The 19,310-nt window shown below is 34.7% G+C and overlaps 1 protein-coding gene across 1 annotated transcript in view; it reads left to right on the top strand.

Annotated features, from left to right (window-relative positions):
• The window catches only part of LOC145326254 (organic cation transporter-like protein), a 34,810-nt gene that overhangs the window by 12,584 nt on the left and 2,916 nt on the right, over positions 1-19,310 (top strand). Inside the window, exons 5-17 of the mRNA XM_080169459.1 lie at positions 556-643; positions 5,875-5,995; positions 7,126-7,223; positions 7,708-7,755; positions 13,832-13,931; positions 14,267-14,340; positions 15,043-15,132; positions 15,580-15,618; positions 16,424-16,547; positions 17,546-17,625; positions 18,013-18,074; positions 18,495-18,615; positions 18,986-19,059. Of these exons, the coding sequence (XP_080025585.1) occupies positions 556-643; positions 5,875-5,995; positions 7,126-7,223; positions 7,708-7,755; positions 13,832-13,931; positions 14,267-14,340; positions 15,043-15,132; positions 15,580-15,618; positions 16,424-16,547; positions 17,546-17,625; positions 18,013-18,074; positions 18,495-18,615; positions 18,986-19,059 (1,119 nt within the window). The remainder of the gene's footprint in view (positions 1-555; positions 644-5,874; positions 5,996-7,125; positions 7,224-7,707; positions 7,756-13,831; positions 13,932-14,266; positions 14,341-15,042; positions 15,133-15,579; positions 15,619-16,423; positions 16,548-17,545; positions 17,626-18,012; positions 18,075-18,494; positions 18,616-18,985; positions 19,060-19,310) is intronic.

The raw sequence follows: 19,310 nt of genomic DNA, 5'->3' as shown, positions 1-19,310 counted from the left end.
ATCGATAGGACAATTCTAATAGATTTAAATTAACTAAAAGAGCTAACCGCTACGGACTGACCCTAATTATAGAAAAGCTTTTCAAAAAATCATGTACATAAGAAGCAAAACAAAATATTTACTAAAGTAACAAAAATATTATAAAGACAACCCAATGACATGTTCAATAAATGTACTGTACATATAAGAAGTCAAAAAAATATTCAGCTACTGCACTGTAAGTGTATGTGTATGTCTGTCCATGTATGTACCGGCCTATTCATGTGTGTGCGAACGTAAGAAATAAAAGAAGATTGGAGATTTCTGTGATAAATTTACGGACCTATAAACATTTTGAAGTTATTCTAAGGGATCTTTGACAATGGACAATAATTTAATATATATCCCTAACAAAAATATGGCCTTAGTTCAAATTATTGGTTGAATAGTTTGTACTTTGTTAGTTTGAACCAACAAATCAAGATTCAATAAAAGTTCTCATTGTTTTTAAGCCAACAAATCAGAGGGCATATTTACAAAACTTTGGGCACTGCCTAAACAAATTTTATTTTTCAGCAATGGGACCTTGTATGTGATAACAAGTTTTTAACAAATATTGCATCTTTCCTATTCTTCTCTGGTACTGGTGTCGGTGTATTTATTGGTAAGTAAATTATTTAGTTGCCGCGCTACTAACATTAATTGTTGCTAAATATTTTGATAATTATATTACTAAATACCCCAAAATCACTTCAAACTTTAAATCTATAACTTTCTAAAAATCAATTTAAACTAATACACTATGATGCGCTTTTAGTTAAGAAAGAATATGGGTTATTAAAATATATCTTTTTCCTTCAAAATTTCTGACAGTTAAAATGATCTAATCACTTTCTTAATTTTTATTCCTGAACAAACTAATTTAATTAAAAATTTATTATTTCAAATTGAATTTAGAAGCACTGAATTTTGCCTTAACTTATGTGATTATTACCTTTCTTTTTTTTTGTAAGTGATGGGACAATAGACAAAAATTAATTTTTTCCCTAATTATGAAACTCAAATTACTCCGTATGTAGATTAGATCTAATAGTAGAAAAGTTTGTACACTGTTATGTTGTGTAACCCAAGATTCGATATTACCATCTAAAAGTTATTTATCTAACGAATGACAGAACAATTTCATAAACTTTTGGGGAGAGAATTTTATACAATCCATTTCCCCTCCATCCCTCCCTGCCATCTTAACTTTTTTGCGCATTTTGTTTCCTGATGTTACAGGTATGAAATGCATAATTTAAAAGCAGTTGCGTGCACAGAAATTTAACCTGGGGGTGCGCGAGGTGGACGAAAAATAGTGGCTCCAAATTTATTTCAGTTGACTGTTAGGGAGGTTTAAAATTTAGAAATATAATTCTAGGGAGTTTAATCCGATATTTCTGCCCCCCCCCTTCCCAATACGCCGCTGATTAAAAGTTTAGACACACCTAAGCTTTTGCAAAATTTATGGAGCAGTCAAAATATTTGCACACTTTTTATATCTCAAATGCATGGGTCTAAAATTAACAGATTGATTCTTTATAAAACAAACTTGTTAAGTGTGTCCATAGAAAGATCTCATAAACTGCTTATAACTTCCCTTTGCATGTGTCGTGTTGAATACTAAAGAATTTAAAAGTGAATCTATCTAGCTTATTTAATGCCTTTTCATTTTTTTGAACAGCAATGATATGCTGCTATAGACACTTAAATGAAGATGGGGGGAGGTTGGGGATTATCGATCCTGCACCGCCTTAAATATTAAAAAAGAATAATTCGAAAATATTTTTTTGGTTAATTGTAAAGAATATTAAACACAGTAAAAAAGATTAGATGTTGATAGACAACAGCCATTCTACATCTTTCATAAAAGGATTAGATTCTATATTTCTCGAATCTTACTTGTGGCTTGGATTAAAGCCTCTAGGGGCTTCCAAAGGGTAAAGGTGGCTCTGGTTATTCCCCCCCCCCTCACTTTAAGTTTTTTCGATACGATTCTTTGGGGAGGGGGGAGGCAGAATGTAGAATTTAGTAACTTTTGCTTTAACAAGATCTTTCGCACAAACACACAAGCAGACACACATCCTGTTAGTTTTATATAAAAGTAAATTAGAAATATGAGTATAATTGTACTTTTAATAAGGCTAGACATCTTTTTAGACAATTTTTCAGGGAGCGAAAATAAATTGGTGCTTAAAAAAACAACACTTTTTTTTATAACGCTAGGTTTTTGTAATTTTATTCCCTGTAATTAGAGGGCTGGGAGGTTATTTATTTTCCATAATTCTATACCTGAATCCATGACTCTTTTTTTGCTCAGAACGTTTCTAAGACTTTGTTTGTATTGTTTATTTGGAGATTTCTCTGATAGTTCCTAGTGTAGGAAGTAACCCCCCATGCCTTGCATCATAGATCTTAAATACTAGGAAGGAAGGGGCAATAAGACTGTAAATTATAATGATATGCAATATTTTATAAACACGATCTCTCATTCGCTAGCTTAAAAACTTTGGGGATTTTATCAAATTCTAATTGGGTTGTAAAACTAATAGTGTCCAAACATTTCCACCAATATTTTTTATTCTATATGAATGGGTGATTTGTTCATTGCAATGAGAGGGGGGGGGGGGTTGAACATCAATTTATCTTAAAAAGACATATTCTTTCTAGTTACTCCTCTTAAAAAAAATATGGAGGGGGATGTCATATTTGGTCCACTAAGTGCTTTACGGTACAGAGTCTCGTATTCTAAGTATTATGCTGCATGTACATGTAGAATAAATGTAGAATAAAACAGAGATATATAACATAGGAATAGGACAATTGAATAAATTAATTTTCTCCAGATTCTTCATTTAATAGCCTATACATATTTATAAGGGAAGAAGAAAGGTGTGTAGATTAATTTAGGCTTTATCATGCACTTCCTTTCCGCAGATAGATATATTTTCCTGTTATACTTTTGTATTATATGTATGGTTTGATCAAAAACGTTTTTGGAAAATTTTTACATATTTTCTTGTAGAAAAAAACTCTTACTTATAGATTAAATATATGTCATTTTCTAATTTATAATTACAATCCTATAATATAAAGTAGTAAGATTTTTTTTCTGTAGCTTTATTTATCGATAACTACTGAACCGATTAGGTTCTCCATTTTATGACAGCTTCTTGTAGCTTCCAAAGGATGGTTTTGGTCTTTTTTATTCTTAGATTTAAGTCTCTCAATGGTTTTAGGCTATTTTTGTGACTTCCCTCAATCCCATCCAATTCATATGCAAATCTCCTAGATAATAGGGGCCGAGTCGCTAGAAAAAATATATTTTTTATTTATCGAATCGATATTATATTTTACGATGCTATAGATGATTTTTCAGTATTGTTGAGAACCGGCTCGCATCCAGCGGATGATAATCGGTATCGAAGCTTTACTGGAAAGAAAATTTATCTGTAACTGTGCTTTAAAAAATGTAATGACTTGCAGCACGCGGAAGTTGAAAGCTATTTTAAGAAGCTTTTATTGACGCAATTGCCGTTTATGTCAGTTCTGATCACCTGTGAAATGTCTGAAAAAAAAACTTTCTGTCGACAATTTGTAGTACTCCATTTTTTAATAGTGTTCAACAAAATCCATAAAATTTTCTTTCGCTATATCACATTCTACCCAATTCACAAAATAATGATTTGATCTTTAGGTTAGGTCATATAAGATTCATTATGGGTATTATAACCTAATCTAACCTAATTTAAAAAAAATAGTTCTGTTTTTTTTTTTTTTGGGGGGGGGGCTATAAACGTTTTCAAAATTGAAAAAAAAAATTCTAAAAGGATAACGCCCAAAATTTTAAATTGTAAATACATGATAATTTTTAGGAAATACTTACATTTTGAGGACTTGATTAAAGAGATGCTTCGCGTATAACATTGCCGTATTTCAAAAATAGGTTGATTAGGATAATTATATCACATAAAAAAATTGCTATAAAAAAGTTAAAAATCATGTTTTAAATTAACACTTAATTTTTGCAGTTGGTGGCAGATTCGAAAATTCAAAGTCGTGTAGAAAAGCTTTGCTGAAAAAAATAATTTTGACCTTACTTTAATTTTTTGCAAAGAATCTGGGATAGATAGATAGACAAAATTAGATTGTACAAAATTCTGTGTTTGATAGCTGGTAAATATGTAAGGGATGGAAAGTTGACTATAAATGTTTTCTCCCTCTGTAGAAAAAGAATAGATAATTCTTTTAGATCTTTTAGTAGTTCGAGTTTCAGGTGTAAGATAAGGGGGGGGGGGAGGTCAAGGATATGCAAAAGAAAGGGGGATAAGAAGAACGAATAGAAAAAGTGGAAGGAAAGAAAAGTTTTTTAAACTGGAAAAATCCGGTGTGTTAGAAATTCTGCAACATTCTAGTTTTAGTTAAGAGTTCAATCTTTTGCGCCAAAAATGACTCTCATTGCTTAGCAACTATTTGAGTAATCAAAGTTTATATATTTTAGCGACCGTTAATAAGTCCAACTGCTCCTCATAGTTCCTACGGAGCATCTCCTTGTATTATGCACTCACGATTGCTATCTATAAAAATATGCTAAAATAAATGAACACCACAAATTAAGTCGTCGTGTGTATTAGTAGCAGCATGTCGTAATTTTCTTGTCTACCAAAGTCAAGTCTTGTACTATCATACCTGGAACTTTTGGGGCGGTCATTATGTGCTGACAACAAGGAAAACTTCGCCCGAAGATAGCGTAGCATAAACAACAGTTCAATAACAATTTTAGGAACAATGTTAGTTGATTTTTATTTGGACAATTTATGTTAAAAGTTTAACTATCTGCCAATAAAAAATAAAACTTTTGCTCCAACTTATGTCCAAAGATAACTTTTCTTAAAATGTAGCACCTTTTAAAGCGTTTTCTTAACTTACTTGCTTACTAGGAAATAAATTAAAAGGTTGTGGGTTAAAGTTTCTATTACAATTTTTTTTATAAAATTTGTAATATAATGTATGTAGAAATCAAATTTTAACTTTACTTTAATGATTTTTGCTGTGCTTGTTATTTTAGTTTAGATTTATTAAAATGTTTAGTCTCTAAAACAAACTTGTCACATATTTAAAAATTTACAAACAGACCAAATACTAAAGGATTCATTAATCAGTTAAAATAGTTAAAATGGAAACATTATAAGCTTTTCACAAATTAAAAAAAAACTAACAAATTTTCAAAGTTAATTAATAGTTAAAGTTAGTTTTGTTTTGTTTTAAAAATGATATATTTCAACTTTAGGAAAAGATATCATACATATTAAAATAAAAATCATGACCATTCTACATATACATAATGTTACTGTGTAATCATAATTACTATTTAATACAACACAAAATATTGAATAGTGAAATTGTTATGATAATGAGTTATTATACAGGTTAATAGTTAATGACATACATATGTCATTTTTAGAAAGGTTTAATACATTATCATTGTTTATAAATAGATAGATACCCACAGTGAGAAAAAACATTTGACACAATACTATAATATCGTTAAAATCATGATAGCACACAGAATGCATACATAGATAAAACAGTGAAAATTTTTATTTTGAATGGAAAATAAAAGATAGAATTAATAAAAGTATAACTTAATGGACAGACAGACAGATATCCTTCCTTTTCATACAACAATGATTACTGGCTTTTCCTCAAATTGTTAAAGTGAAAATAAAAATAGGGGGGGGGGGTATAGTTTTTTTCTTTTTGCCTAACCCTGCTGGAGGCCCTAATTCTTACAATATAATGATTATCTTGATATATGTATAACAAAATAACTACTGCATAGATGCCTGATTTCAGCTGGACTGCTGGCGGACAAGTTTGGCCGGCGCCGGATCATCCTGCTGTTCATCGTCCTGTTCTGTGTGAGTGGAATTATCTGCACAGCCTCACCATACTTTGAACTATGGGTAGCTTTCAGGTAAAATTCAAACAAACCTAATTTATTACAGCAAAATAATGTTATTATAAGTTGCTTCGCCCTTAAACTCAATCGGAGGGTAGGAGGAAGTAAGAAGTAAGTAAAACCACCCTATGACATTTTGAAAGCTTCTCTGAAAACTACAATTAATTCTGACAAGCATTTCCAAAGATCTTTAACTTTAATCATTGAACTTTTAAGTACATTGTGTCTTTCAAGCATTTGGTATTATGAGGATAAGACATTGGACGATAAATTGATGTACATCCAGTTCTGTAGATTAAAATTATAAATTTAAAAGTTTGAACATTTCTAGATAAAAGTACTCAAAGTTTGTAAGCCGAAGAATAAGAATGTGGTGTTAAATTTTTTTAGAACTACTCAAACTTCAAATTTTAACTATAAAGATTTATACAGTTGCTACTCCATTTATTTGTATCACACTAAACGTTTTTAGCTTTTTTTATGAGTATTGCCATTCTTGTTATTATTCTCTGTTGTTCATAGTACATTTGAAAAAAAAGGCCTTTTCTACTTTTTTATATTGTTGTCTAAAATACATTTTTGTGTATTGTATGTAAATTTCAAGAAAAAATAATACAAGCATATGTTATACACCACTAGCAGATACGCCCCTAGAGGCCTTTTCAATTTTATTTTAAAAAGGAAAAGAAAACTATAATTTAGATGGGGGGGGGGGGGGGCGAGGAGGTCATTTTTTCTAGGTGCGATTTCTCTTGGAAGGTTGATGGTAATCTCCCCCAAAATAGTTTCTTCCCAGGACTTATGAGAAGTTACACTGTAAAGGAGAAACATATCGGTTAACCGTTTGTTTTTCCAACTTCTACATGAAATTCAAATAGAAATTTACATCTCAAGGTATAAAGTGAACCATTTGAAACTTTAAATGAATAACATTAATTATGAATTCTCATATATTTTCACTTTTAACCGTTCTAAATCTATCTTAACCATAACATTTGAAATTAGTAACTACTGCTGCTTCATCACAGCTACTGAATAGATCTTTACTCTATCAAGACCAAACAAAAAATGAGGAGATGCGGTCAAACTAGCTGTGTAACAAGAGAGAGAAAGGGAAGGTTTACATTTTGAAAATATCAATTCAGGTTTCTTTGGGGCGCAGCCACCCTAGGATTGCGGTCAATCAAGATTGTGATGGCCCTGGAAATGATTGGAAGCTCCTGGAGGGCAATCATCTGTGTAGGTAAGCAAACTATTGTTCTTGTTCTTATTTTATAAAAAAAACATTTCTCTACAAAAAAGTTGTTCATCCAAAAAATGCTGTCTAGCTTTGAACCTATTCTGACCTAAAGTAACATACAAACAAACCAAAAAATACACCCTTCCCTTATTTTCCATTTCTTTAAAAGATAAGAAGGGGTCTTTAAGGTAAAACGCCCATAGAAAAGCATATAAATTTTATTATCTTTAATCTAGTTCTCGAGATTCGCTTGATGATGCTTACAAAAATACAAACACATCTATTGAAAATTAAAACATTAAAACATTAGCTATGGGTTTTAAGTCCATGATTGGTATATCTTTTAAAGAATTCTGTATCAAATATCTAAACTATTTGCCATGGGTCTCATTAAAAAAGAAAAAAAAGCTTTTTGTCATCTTGCTTTTTGCTTTTATGAATATATTATCATTTAACTATATGTGATATCATTAATGTTTTTTTTCAGCTTTTATCGAGGGAGGCTGGACACTTGGCTATCTAACTCTACCTTTAAGTAAGTTTTTATTCATAATTGATAAATTTATTTAACAAATTTGATAAATAATACTATGTAAAATCTACAAAGTTTTATGAGCATACAATTATGTCTCAACCATGACACTTTGGTTGAGCTTGACTTCCGAATTAGCGGGAAGTTCACGAGATCAGTTGGCGAACATACAAACCCCCAATACCAGGAACCATCAAGTTTCAACAGCAGGTTTGAATATAGATTTATTGATGAAATTATTTCAAAGACCTGAAATTACAATATCAATTAGTTCATAATTCCAGTTATTTATAACCACGTAATCTTATTTGCTTTTTAAAAATCATTTTTCTCTACGGTAAAAATCTTTGGAAACTTTGGCTTTAAAGGAAAATTATTTGGTTTAATAAATCATTGTTAAATGCAAAAATAAAGGCACATAAAAATTACTAAAACATATATTAATCATAATTAAGTTTCATGCTTAGCTGGCTAAGGCCTTTTTAAAACTACATATAATCGTCCTATACACCATACTTCCCAATAAAATTAACAAATTCTACCTGAAGCTCTTATGGTTTCAAATCCCTGATATACTAGGGTCGTTCACACACAATGAGACCAATGATAGGCCCAATTTTGTTCTCCGAAATCTTCACACTCTCATATCTCATTCAAAAGTAAAGAACGTGCGCCTCCAAAATAAACAAACACTCTATGCCGCGCCACATTATGAAAGGAAAGCCCTAAAAGACGACATTTGCGCTTTGTTTTTGGTTAATGATAAGGAATTTAATTTCGAACTTGATAAACACAAAGCTTCCTCGAAAAGAGGTTAAGACACACCCCCCGTTTGAAAGTCAAATTAACTTCCTTAACGAGATTCAAGGTTTTTTTGCGCTGAGCACTAGCAACATTTCTCACTAAACTCAACTCACCATAATCACATGAGAATGGCCACATCCCGAAAACGTGACAATTTTGCTCCTAACTAAATGAAACCCCGTGAAATGCATACACAATATTACACTCTTCACTAGGACTCATAATACCTCACATTTTAGGATAGAAGGATGGGGATTGGTTTGTACCTGGAACCTGGTCCCAAATCTGATACCTTGCAGGTGCTTCTGGTGCCCAAATCTGCAACGTTTTGCGTCCCCGGGACCCACCTCCAGTCATCCTTGTTGGTTGCAGATTGAATTTCTCCAATACGATGAGAATTAAATGTGTTCAGCATAGCACTGTTGGAAACTATTTGTGATAAAACACACGATGAATCAGTAAAGTACATCACTCTGATAATATCAAAGGGCAGGGCATCTCTGACGGACTTTGCCAACCTTGTGGACATTTGGCATCCCATCAACTCAAGGCGTGGAATTGACTCACACTTGACCGGCGCAACTCTTGACTTAGTGGCTAGCAGAAACGTTTCAAATCCTTGTCTAGTTGGCCACCTCAAATACGCATTAGATGCATAAGCCTCTGATGACCCATCCGAAAACATCATCAAGGATGGAAGGCCAGTTGGTTCATCCGGGACCACACAACGGTCAAACTCCAATTTAGCGACCTCAGCTCTGTCCTCCAGCGACTGAACAAGTTCATCCCGTAGACTTTTTGGAATGAAATCTTGCCAGCCCAAATTCAGCAAACATGTTTTCCGCAGGACAAGTTTAATTCTCAACAGAATAGGGCTGCAAAGCCCGATCGGGTCGAAGGTTTGGGCGGCGAACCTGTGGACCATCTTCTTTGTCAGATTCTCGTCCAAGGCGTCCTGGAGGTTGTACAAATCAGCATCCTCTTTCACCTTCCTTCCCTTGACTTTACCATCTTGGTTGACTCTTGTGGCGATGGACAACACATCGGTGGCTGGCTTCCATATCAGCCCGAGAACCTTGGTAGGCTGGCAATCATCTCCAGAATAAATGACTTGTTTGAAGGAAAAACTACCTTTACCGATAATCCTGTCGGCCTCTTTCATCATCTCCTTGGCTTCTGGCTTCGATCCTGCTCCCGAAATAACGTCATCTATGAAGCTGTGCTTCTCAAGCTTGACTGCAACTGGAATCTGAGGTAACTTGAATTCCTCATCAGGGTAGGTAGGTATTTGTGGCTCCTTCCATAATTCAGGTTTAGCAACAATTTCACTACCGTTTATTTGTCCCTCTCCATACATCTCCTTGACCTCTGCTTCACTCTTTCCGCCGAACAGGCGGGACGTCAACTTCAGGGCTGTAACTGCCAAATTTCCCGCAGCTAACTCGCCGAAATTTACAACTTTGGTCAGGTAAATTTCAAGTGGACCATCTGGCATCGGGGAAAATAAAACTCTCTTCATCTGGCTGTCGAACTCTGTGGCCAGGATGGAGTTATAAAACTTGGAGATATCCGCGGTTATACCAACCTTGTAACCGCGGAAAAGCATCAAATGATAAAATATCTTCTGCATTGGCGGCGGGCCTCCCAGCATTATGTTATTAAAACTGGTACCCTTGAACGTCAGAGAACTATTTGCACACAATCGCATGGGTGTGGAACTTGAATCCTCCTTGAAAGCAACCACTATTGATGAACAAGACTTAGGTCCTTCATACTGCAATTCTTCAGGCGTGGCTTTTTGAAAAACGCCTCTTCTTATGGCGTCGTTGAATACCTCCACATACATTCCATAGGTACCTTCCTTGACCATCCTGGCACGATCCTTTTCAGCAATTTTGCGGGCTAAACTCTCATTGTAAGGTAAAGTGTGAGGATCTTCAATATAAGCATATTGACCTGTCCACTTGTTGGACTGCAAGTCTAGTGTTAAACCTGCCTCAATTATCCTCTGCCTCTCACGCTGGTCCCAGGTAGTGCCGTCGGCCATAGCCTTGCACTCTTGACAAGCAGTACATCCTGGACAAAGTGCCTGCGGCTGTACGCCAAACGATTCAGACGTCAGAAAGTCTGGCAAAGTGCCTCCACTGACACTGACAGCCTTATAAGCCGACTTTTGATCTCCAGCTCCACCATCAGCACTCGTACAGATAAAACCACTACCAAAAATGGTTCGCCACAACATAGACTGGCCCACTTTCTGGTAGGTTGAAGGAAACACGTCAGGATGTGTATTTCCAATGATGATATCTAAGCCTCCACTAATATATGTAAACCTTTCTGGCGGCATTTTAAATATCTCGGCGGCAGTTTCGGGGTGGACCGAGCGCATCTCGTTGGCCCCGCCGAGGGTAGGCATGACAGCTGCCTCAAACTCCCTCAAATTGCCGTCCCTATCCTTCAGATAAAACACAACATTGCGGCAGGAAGACTCACTGCCATCAGCTACAGAAATAGTTGTATATCTGCCAGTAGACTTCAGCTTCAACTTGTTGGATAACTTCTCAGACACAAGTGGCAAATTTGCCCCGGAGTCAAACATTACCGTGGCGTGGCAGGTGCCGCCGCCAGGTGCTACAACAGGAACTAACTGAAGTAAGAAGGTACAGGGGCTGGGTGCAGAACTTGACTTGTAGACTGTATTCACACCAGCACTAGCCTCATGGAGTAACCTTGAATGGTATCTGTCACAATTATTAGTACCACAAACACCAAGCTTATCAGATTTATTACACTTGTCAGCAGTATGGCCGTCATATAAGCAGAGTTCACATAACTTCTTCTGCTGGACAACTTTCTTCCGGTCAACCACATCCATCTTCTTAAACGTGAGGCAACGGAAAATCGGGTGTTTCTCCTTGCAGCTCTCCACAGGACATGCACTGTTCCACTTGGAAGCCTTGTCCTTCCCAGCCTTTCCATTCTTATTGTCGCTGCGGCCAGATACTTGCGCGGCGGCAGCTCTGTCACGATTTCTCTTGCCGGCGCCACTGTCATAGGACATATCACCGGCCAACATGGCACCCCTGGTCCTCTCCAGCAGTTCTACAATCTTCGGGATGTTTGGTTGGTTCATGCTACCTAGCTCCATCATAATTTTGTCTCTCAAATTTTCAGGGCACTTGTCTTTAAAAATATGAATAAGAGTTAGGTGGTTGTAATCCTTTGCAGCAGAACCAACGATGGCTTCTACCTCCTGCATCATGCTCTTGAAGGTAGCAATTGCGCTAACCACGTCCACAGGTTTATCCACAGGTTTCATCTTGTTCAACTTAGTTAAAATCCTCATGAACCGGCGAGTGTTTGATAAAAACATCTGATCAAGAAACGCCCATTGTTCATTATGATCTCTAATCGCTGACACTTGCTTGCGTAGTTCCGGGTTGGTTATCACCTTCTCCATACACAACATCAGACTTAACCTCTGGTCAGCAAATCCATAACCAGAGCATAGATCCTTAAAGACCTGTTTAAAGTTTGGGTAATCCGTGTCAGTACCGTCGAACGACGGCAATAAACTGTTGTCCCAGCGCCCATACTGCGGGTTGGAACTCCGAATATCCACGGCAGACATACTTCTGGAGAGCATGGCAGGTGTCCCACTCTCATCCAGGTTAGATGAACGACGTTCCATCTCTCTAAGCCTTCGGTACATATCACGTACTTCTTGGCGCAACTCCACGGAAATTTTAAGCACTCCCATGTCCATCTTCACCTTCTCAATGACGTCAAGGTTCCTGGCGACAGTGCTTGACCTCGCGTCATCTGAATCATTGTCAAGCCAGTACAGAATTTTTGTACACTGCTCCAACGACGCATAAACTTTATCTGCAACAGTTTTCTGCTCACTAGCTTCATCCAAATCACGCTTAAACTCGCGCAGCTCACTAGTCTCCACGGCAGGTTTTAGACTTTTTATTAGGTCAGATTGGTCCTTGACCTCACTAAAAATGTCACGAATTGATTTTACAGTCACATTTTCACATGAATTAAAACTTTGGCAGGCTTTTAGATTGTCATAAAACACTTTTAACTGTTCATCAAAAACTTCTAGCCTTTCACTGCCAATAGCGATAGCTCGCTCAATTTTCTGCTTTTTGGTTAGTGGCATATTGATTCACTAGGTACTTATTTCACAGAAAAATTGTCACAGTTTATTGCATCAATAATTCACTGGATGCTATTGATCTCTTGATGAATGCTAACGCCTATTCATCAGATACTTTGAAATTGTCTCAACCATGACACTTTGGTTGAGCTTGACTTCCGAATTAGCAGGAAGTTCACGAGATCAGTTGGCGAACATACAAACCCCCAATACCAGGAACCATCAAGTTTCAACAGCAGGTTTGAATATAGATTTATTGATGAAATTATTTCAAAGACCTGAAATTACAATATCAATTAGTTCATAATTCCAGTTATTTATAACCACGTAATCTTATTTGCTTTTTAAAAATCATTTTTCTCTACGGTAAAAATCTTTGGAAACTTTGGCTTTAAAGGAAAATTATTTGGTTTAATAAATCATTGTTAAATGCAAAAATAAAGGCACATAAAAATTACTAAAACATATATTAATCATAATTAAGTTTCATGCTTAGCTGGCTAAGGCCTTTTTAAAACTACATATAATCGTCCTATACACCATACTTCCCAATAAAATTAACAAATTCTACCTGAAGCTCTTATGGTTTCAAATCCCTGATATACTAGGGTCGTTCACACACAATGAGACCAATGATAGGCCCAATTTTGTTCTCCGAAATCTTCACACTCTCATATCTCATTCAAAAGTAAAGAACGTGCGCCTCCAAAATAAACAAACACTCTATGCCGCGCCACATTATGAAAGGAAAGCCCTAAAAGACGACATTTGCGCTTTGTTTTTGGTTAATGATAAGGAATTTAATTTCGAACTTGATAAACACAAAGCTTCCTCGAAAAGAGGTTAAGACAAATTATCTTAAAAATATATTCGAGGTTTTAAACAGCAAAACTGTTCTAGATGTATATTTTGTGAGAATATGTAACCTTTTTGAGTTCATTGGAATTGCTTAATTTACCTTTATATACACTCTTCTACATATTTAATTACATATATTGTATTATTTCTGTATTATTTAATATTTTTTAACAATAATAATTTGTTTAAGATTTTTATTGCTTCGCTACTAATGGACCAAATATTAATAAAATAAACCTTTTTTAATTTTAGTTTCCTGGTTGATACCTAACGCCACGTATTTACAGTTGTTGGTCTCAATATCTATTCTGCCAAGCTTCATCATTGTCTATTTCCTCAACGAGTCCCCAAGGTACAAATTATTAACTAACAGCGGCTACGCCCCTAAAGGCCTCTTGGGGGCCTTAAGGTGGTGTTAGGTTGAATTTGGCCCCTCACATTTTTTAAATTTTGGTTTCAATATGGTGTACGGGAGTAGTTGGATTACCCACGGGAAAAAAATAGTTATAAACCTTCCCAGGACCTGTGAGAAGCTACATTGTAAAGGAGAACAATGTCGGTTCAGCGGTTTGCGAGATTTCATCGGTACAGACAGACAGACACACAGAGATCCTTACTTTTATACAAGGATTGTATTAAGTGAATTGGTGAATATTTGCAAATGTCATAATATTTAATATTTTTTAGATGGTTACTTGCTACTGGAAAATACGAAGAATGCACAAAGACCCTTGCCAATATCATAGCATTTAACAAGAAAGGTAATTTCTATTTCATTATATCTCCCTCACTATTTGACTAACTGACTGACTTTAATAAGTTGTGTTTTCAAGATTTTCTTTCAACTAAAATTAATATCTAATTATGAAAAGAATTATAATTGTGAATAATTCTAAGTTTTTTTTCATGACTTAAAGGGTCCTCTTTAATTCAGGTTTATGAATTATTTGGTTGATATAATGTCAGGTAAATGTCAACATCCAAAATAGCTTTGATACATTGCTTGTCATGATTGTTTTTATTTTTTTAATTGTGTTATTGGCACATCCCTCATAAATCATAATTATAATATGTCAGGATATTTTAAAAACTTAACTTTCCATCACCTTAAATAGGAAAATATCCAGCTCATTTTGGTTGGGTTGTTCAATATATGTTTGGCTTAAGCCTAGTTCACAAAAGAAGGTTGATCTGTAGAAATTAAGGGTCAACCTATGAAAGTATTAGGTCGACTGTTTTTGTAAATGGTCTAGGTTGACCTCTAAAAGTCTTTTGTGAAGTGAGCTTTAGGTTATTTCATTCAAATAAGGATTAGACAATTTTTTATAAAAGGCAAAAATTCACTGTGGTACCGTGTAATCAAGACAGAGTAAACATCAATCCCACACAATTCCAGTTTGGCTTTTTAAAAATACATCTGTTTTTAATATTTGATATAAATGGTAAATAATTTTCTTCTTCAGATACTCCAGTGGCAGATATGTCTAAGCAGAGATTGGAAGGAAAGTCAGATGCATCTTTCTGGGATCTTTTCAAGAAACCTATGATTAGGAATATATATATATTTCATTCTTAGAATTAAAATTCTTTGTTTTTTTTATTATTAAAGGAAGCATGCAGAAAATAAACCAATCTAACTTTGAAAGACTGTCACAAGTAGACCCAAAACCCCAAATTAAAAACTTCAATCTTTTATGAGAAAAGTTTTAAAGGCATTTTAAAATGACATTTTAGGGAGGTGAAAATTTTTAAAAATATTTTCATCACTCATAGAAGTAATTTCAATATCCTAGAAGCAAAGTTATAACCTTATTTTGGGCACAAAGTTTTAATGTCAATATCTAATCATATTTTGAAATATAAAAAAAACAACCCTTTTTATTGTCAAAATTATTTCTGCAGAAATTCCAGTTTATCTTTAATGATTTAGCATGAAATCCTAGCAGCAAAATTGGGAATATAGAATTTTACCAGTAAAATGAAATATTGTTAATGAAGGAGGAACACTATTGTTGTCAGCCTTGCCTGGTTTGCTCTTGGTAAGTATAGCTTATTTTCCAGTATGGCTTTGATTGATTGATTGATATGGCTTTAATAGTTATTTCTCGCATCGTATTATAAACGGCTTTCCGCGGATATAGAATGTACAATTATGAGATTAAAACTATTTTTTTTTAGCCCCGAGGTGACGAAGTCACCGGCTAAAAAAACTAGTTTTAATCTTATGATTGTACATTTCTATATTCGTAGAAAGCTGGATATAATACGATGCTAGACATAGTTTTTTCGTATGGATGAGAACCGGTTCCTATCCACCGGATTCGAATGAATACGAGAAAACTGATTAATATCCACTGGATCAAAACCTGTTTTCAGCCATACTGAAAAAACATGTTTAGCATCAGATTTCAGATAATTTTCCACGGATATTAAAATTAAAATCATTAATTAATAACAGTTTTATAGCCGGGCTTTCGCCCCCTCGGGATTAACAAAACTTGTTTTAATCTTAAATTTTCCTTTTTGATATCGGGGGAAAGCTACCTATAATACGATGAGATAAATATCTATAAGTCCTTGGATAAAAGTGGTAGGGTATTTGTGTCTATATTTAACCGATGTTCCAATTAAGTTCATCATATCTTCATAGGCCTCTATAGATAAGTTTTTATCTTTTATTAAAGAGGGTAAGTTATTCCTTCAAAGAAATATGGCCTTACGAACAACTACTCCCTCGCTCCCCAAAAAATTATATTTAATGTTAGGATGGAGTTACCTCCCTTACTCTTTCTTGGACCTTATGCATCGCATAAATCAACCAACAAATAATTTCAATTTTTTTAGGAATGTTGTACTTTGGTCTGTCCCTGCATATGCCAGAATTTGATGCCAACATTTACATAATTTTCTTCCTGTCTGGTCTGGTCGAGGTGCCAGCTGATATTATTCCTTTCCTACTTCTAAACAGGTATTAGAAAGAGTAATAAATGTTTATGTATTAAGTATAGATAAATTACCCAGACAACTACCTGGCCTCGGTCTTGGGGACCTTTTTAGTTTGAAAGCAAATTGCTTTCTGCTCTTTTATAGCGACTTGGCTATTGTCTGATATTCAAAGACTCAATTGAAAGTCGGCACAGGGTCCACGGGGCAGGGACGACATATACAGTTATTTAACCCATCCCCCTATATTGTTTTACTCTAATGAAGGGGTGGCAAAAATGTGAAAAATTTATAGCGGTATTTTTAGGGATTTGTTAGCGTCAATGTTGGTTTTCTATATGGTGCGCCTATGTTAAAATTTCTCATGTTTGTCTGTAAGGTTATCAATATTCATATGATCCTATCCGGTCTTGTCAAAGCTGATTCAATTCTTTATTTTTATGAGGTAAAAACTAGGGTTGGGCCGGATACTTTTTTGGCCGGATACCGGATATCCGGCTGATTTCAAATGCCGGATATCCGGTAACCGGCCGGATATCCGGCCAACGCCGGATATCCGGCAAATATCCGGTTATCCGGATATCCGGCCGGATAACCGGCCAAATTACCAGATATTAAAGTAGTAAACAAAAATTTCTTCAGAAATCTTATATAAATTTACATAAAGTTAAACTTATTCAGAGAAAATGTTCTTCTAGCTTTAATAATAAGAAAATTATAGCCATTTAAGATTTTAAAAAGCAGAGATTTTTGGTGTAAAGTATAAAAAATTATAGAGCCGGATATCCGGCCGGATAGTTTCAATATCCGGTATCCGGCCGGATATTGAAAATGGCCGGATATCCGGCCACACCGGATATCCGGCCCAACCCTAGTAAAAACACGCCTATTGGTCGGTCATAAACGAATTCCAGTAATCTTCACATAGGGTTTGGTATCAATTGGTTGATTCTAAAATGTATATCAGACTGAACCGGTAAACATACTCTAAATGAAGTTGTTAAAACTAATTCATTATTTTAGATTTGGAAGAAGGCTAAACCTATGTCTACATTACATTATTGGTGGTCTTCTGTGCATGGCTACAGCGGCTGTTCCTCTAGGTAGTTTGATTTTTTATCATTTGGAGTTTACATACCCTATTTAAAATACTTTTAATAGGATCAAAATAATCTTTCTTTTTATCAAATTTAGAAGCATAATTTTCATTTTTAATCATTATATAAAAGTAACAGGATGTCTGTGTGTGTGTGTGTGTAAAGAAGAATTTTTCTAACCGCCGAACTGATGCTTCAACATTACAGTCAATCTTACTGATCCAGGGAAGAATTTTGAAGAAGGTTACTAAAACTCTCCCAAGAGAACTTACTCCACTATAAAAAAAAATGGAAAGCGGAGGATCGACTTACCCATTCTCCCTAAAGACATAACACATTAAAAAGAATATATGATATTTACTTTTACTCTGTAACTTTATTTTAATTATTAAGGTGTGTATGCATATGAGTGGCCTATTGTTGTGCTGGCTATGTGTGGAAAATATATTTCTCAGGTTTGTAAAACACCTATTTTAGTGGAACTACTCTACAATTATGTCTTGGTCTGTAGAGTAATAATTTTGGTTAAAAAGTATGGAAACTAAAAATTTTGAACCGACCAATCAAATCCAATTAAAGTAACCCAAAGTTTCCGTGATAAATGCAAAACTTATGCTTACCACCTCCAATTTTTTAATTGACTAAAAAATAAGCGGGGAGTATTTTTTTCTTTACGCCTCTAAGGTGGGCACTAAAAAGAGGCCTCCGGGGCTACTCTATACCTAACCTACCTTACCGTTTCACTATAAGTATACTTATATTTAAACACAATTAAACAAATGAAAACCCCACCCATTATTTTCAATTTATGTTAAATCAGGAGAGAGGGGGGGGGGGTTCTGGAAACAGTCACTCTTAAATAAATTTGTTTTTAGGTTTGCTGGGGAATTGTGTATCTGTACACAACTGAATTGTTCCCAACCGTTGTCAGATCTGTTGCTCTTTCTTTTGCTTGCTCCATGGCGAGATTGGGCTCTATGTTGGCTCCTTTTATTGGTAGTATTTTTACTCTTTTTTTTTCTTGTCTAATGACAAGAATGGCCTTTTTTTATATAAATGTATTGCCCATTTTGTCCCTCAGCCAAAAGGAGAACACTTTATGGAATTTTATTTAACTTTATATGAAGAATAATACTTTTACTTGTCCATTCCAAATTATTGTAAATTTTTCACTTTTCATACAAATTATACTCTCTGTTATTCTTGTTCTATGGCAAAATCTTAATTCGTCTATATTGTTCCCTTTTTATTGCTCAATGACAAATTAATAAAATTATTAAATAACAAAATATTGACATTTACAGATAATATTAGACACCCGACTACTATAGAATATAGAATTAAACAAAAAGTTAATTTATTTCAGCATCTCTGGCTTATATTGATCCAATTCTACCAATCTTTGTGTTTGGCATTATCACCTTCCTTGTTGGGTTACAGGTATACATTTTTTTAGTAACGTAGCTACTCTATAATTAGAGCAAGTCCTTACGTTGGTCTGACCCTAGCTTCCTGGTCTTTAATCCTCAATGTGCAAATGAATAAATTTCAATGTCGAATAGGAAATGCCAATCAAAGAAAATCTAATTCTTAACCTAATAATCTTATCAAAAATGAGAACCATTTACATTGATGGTTCAAGACGTTATTCAAACTAGTGACTGCGCCCTTAGCATCTAGAGGATCTATAA

The sequence above is a fragment of the Acartia tonsa genome, chromosome 8, assembly GCF_053477335.1.
Source record: "Acartia tonsa isolate MP-2025a chromosome 8, ASM5347733v1, whole genome shotgun sequence".
NCBI lineage: Eukaryota > Metazoa > Arthropoda > Copepoda > Calanoida > Acartiidae > Acartia > Acartia tonsa.
This window is presented reverse-complemented; position numbering and strand designations above follow the sequence as displayed.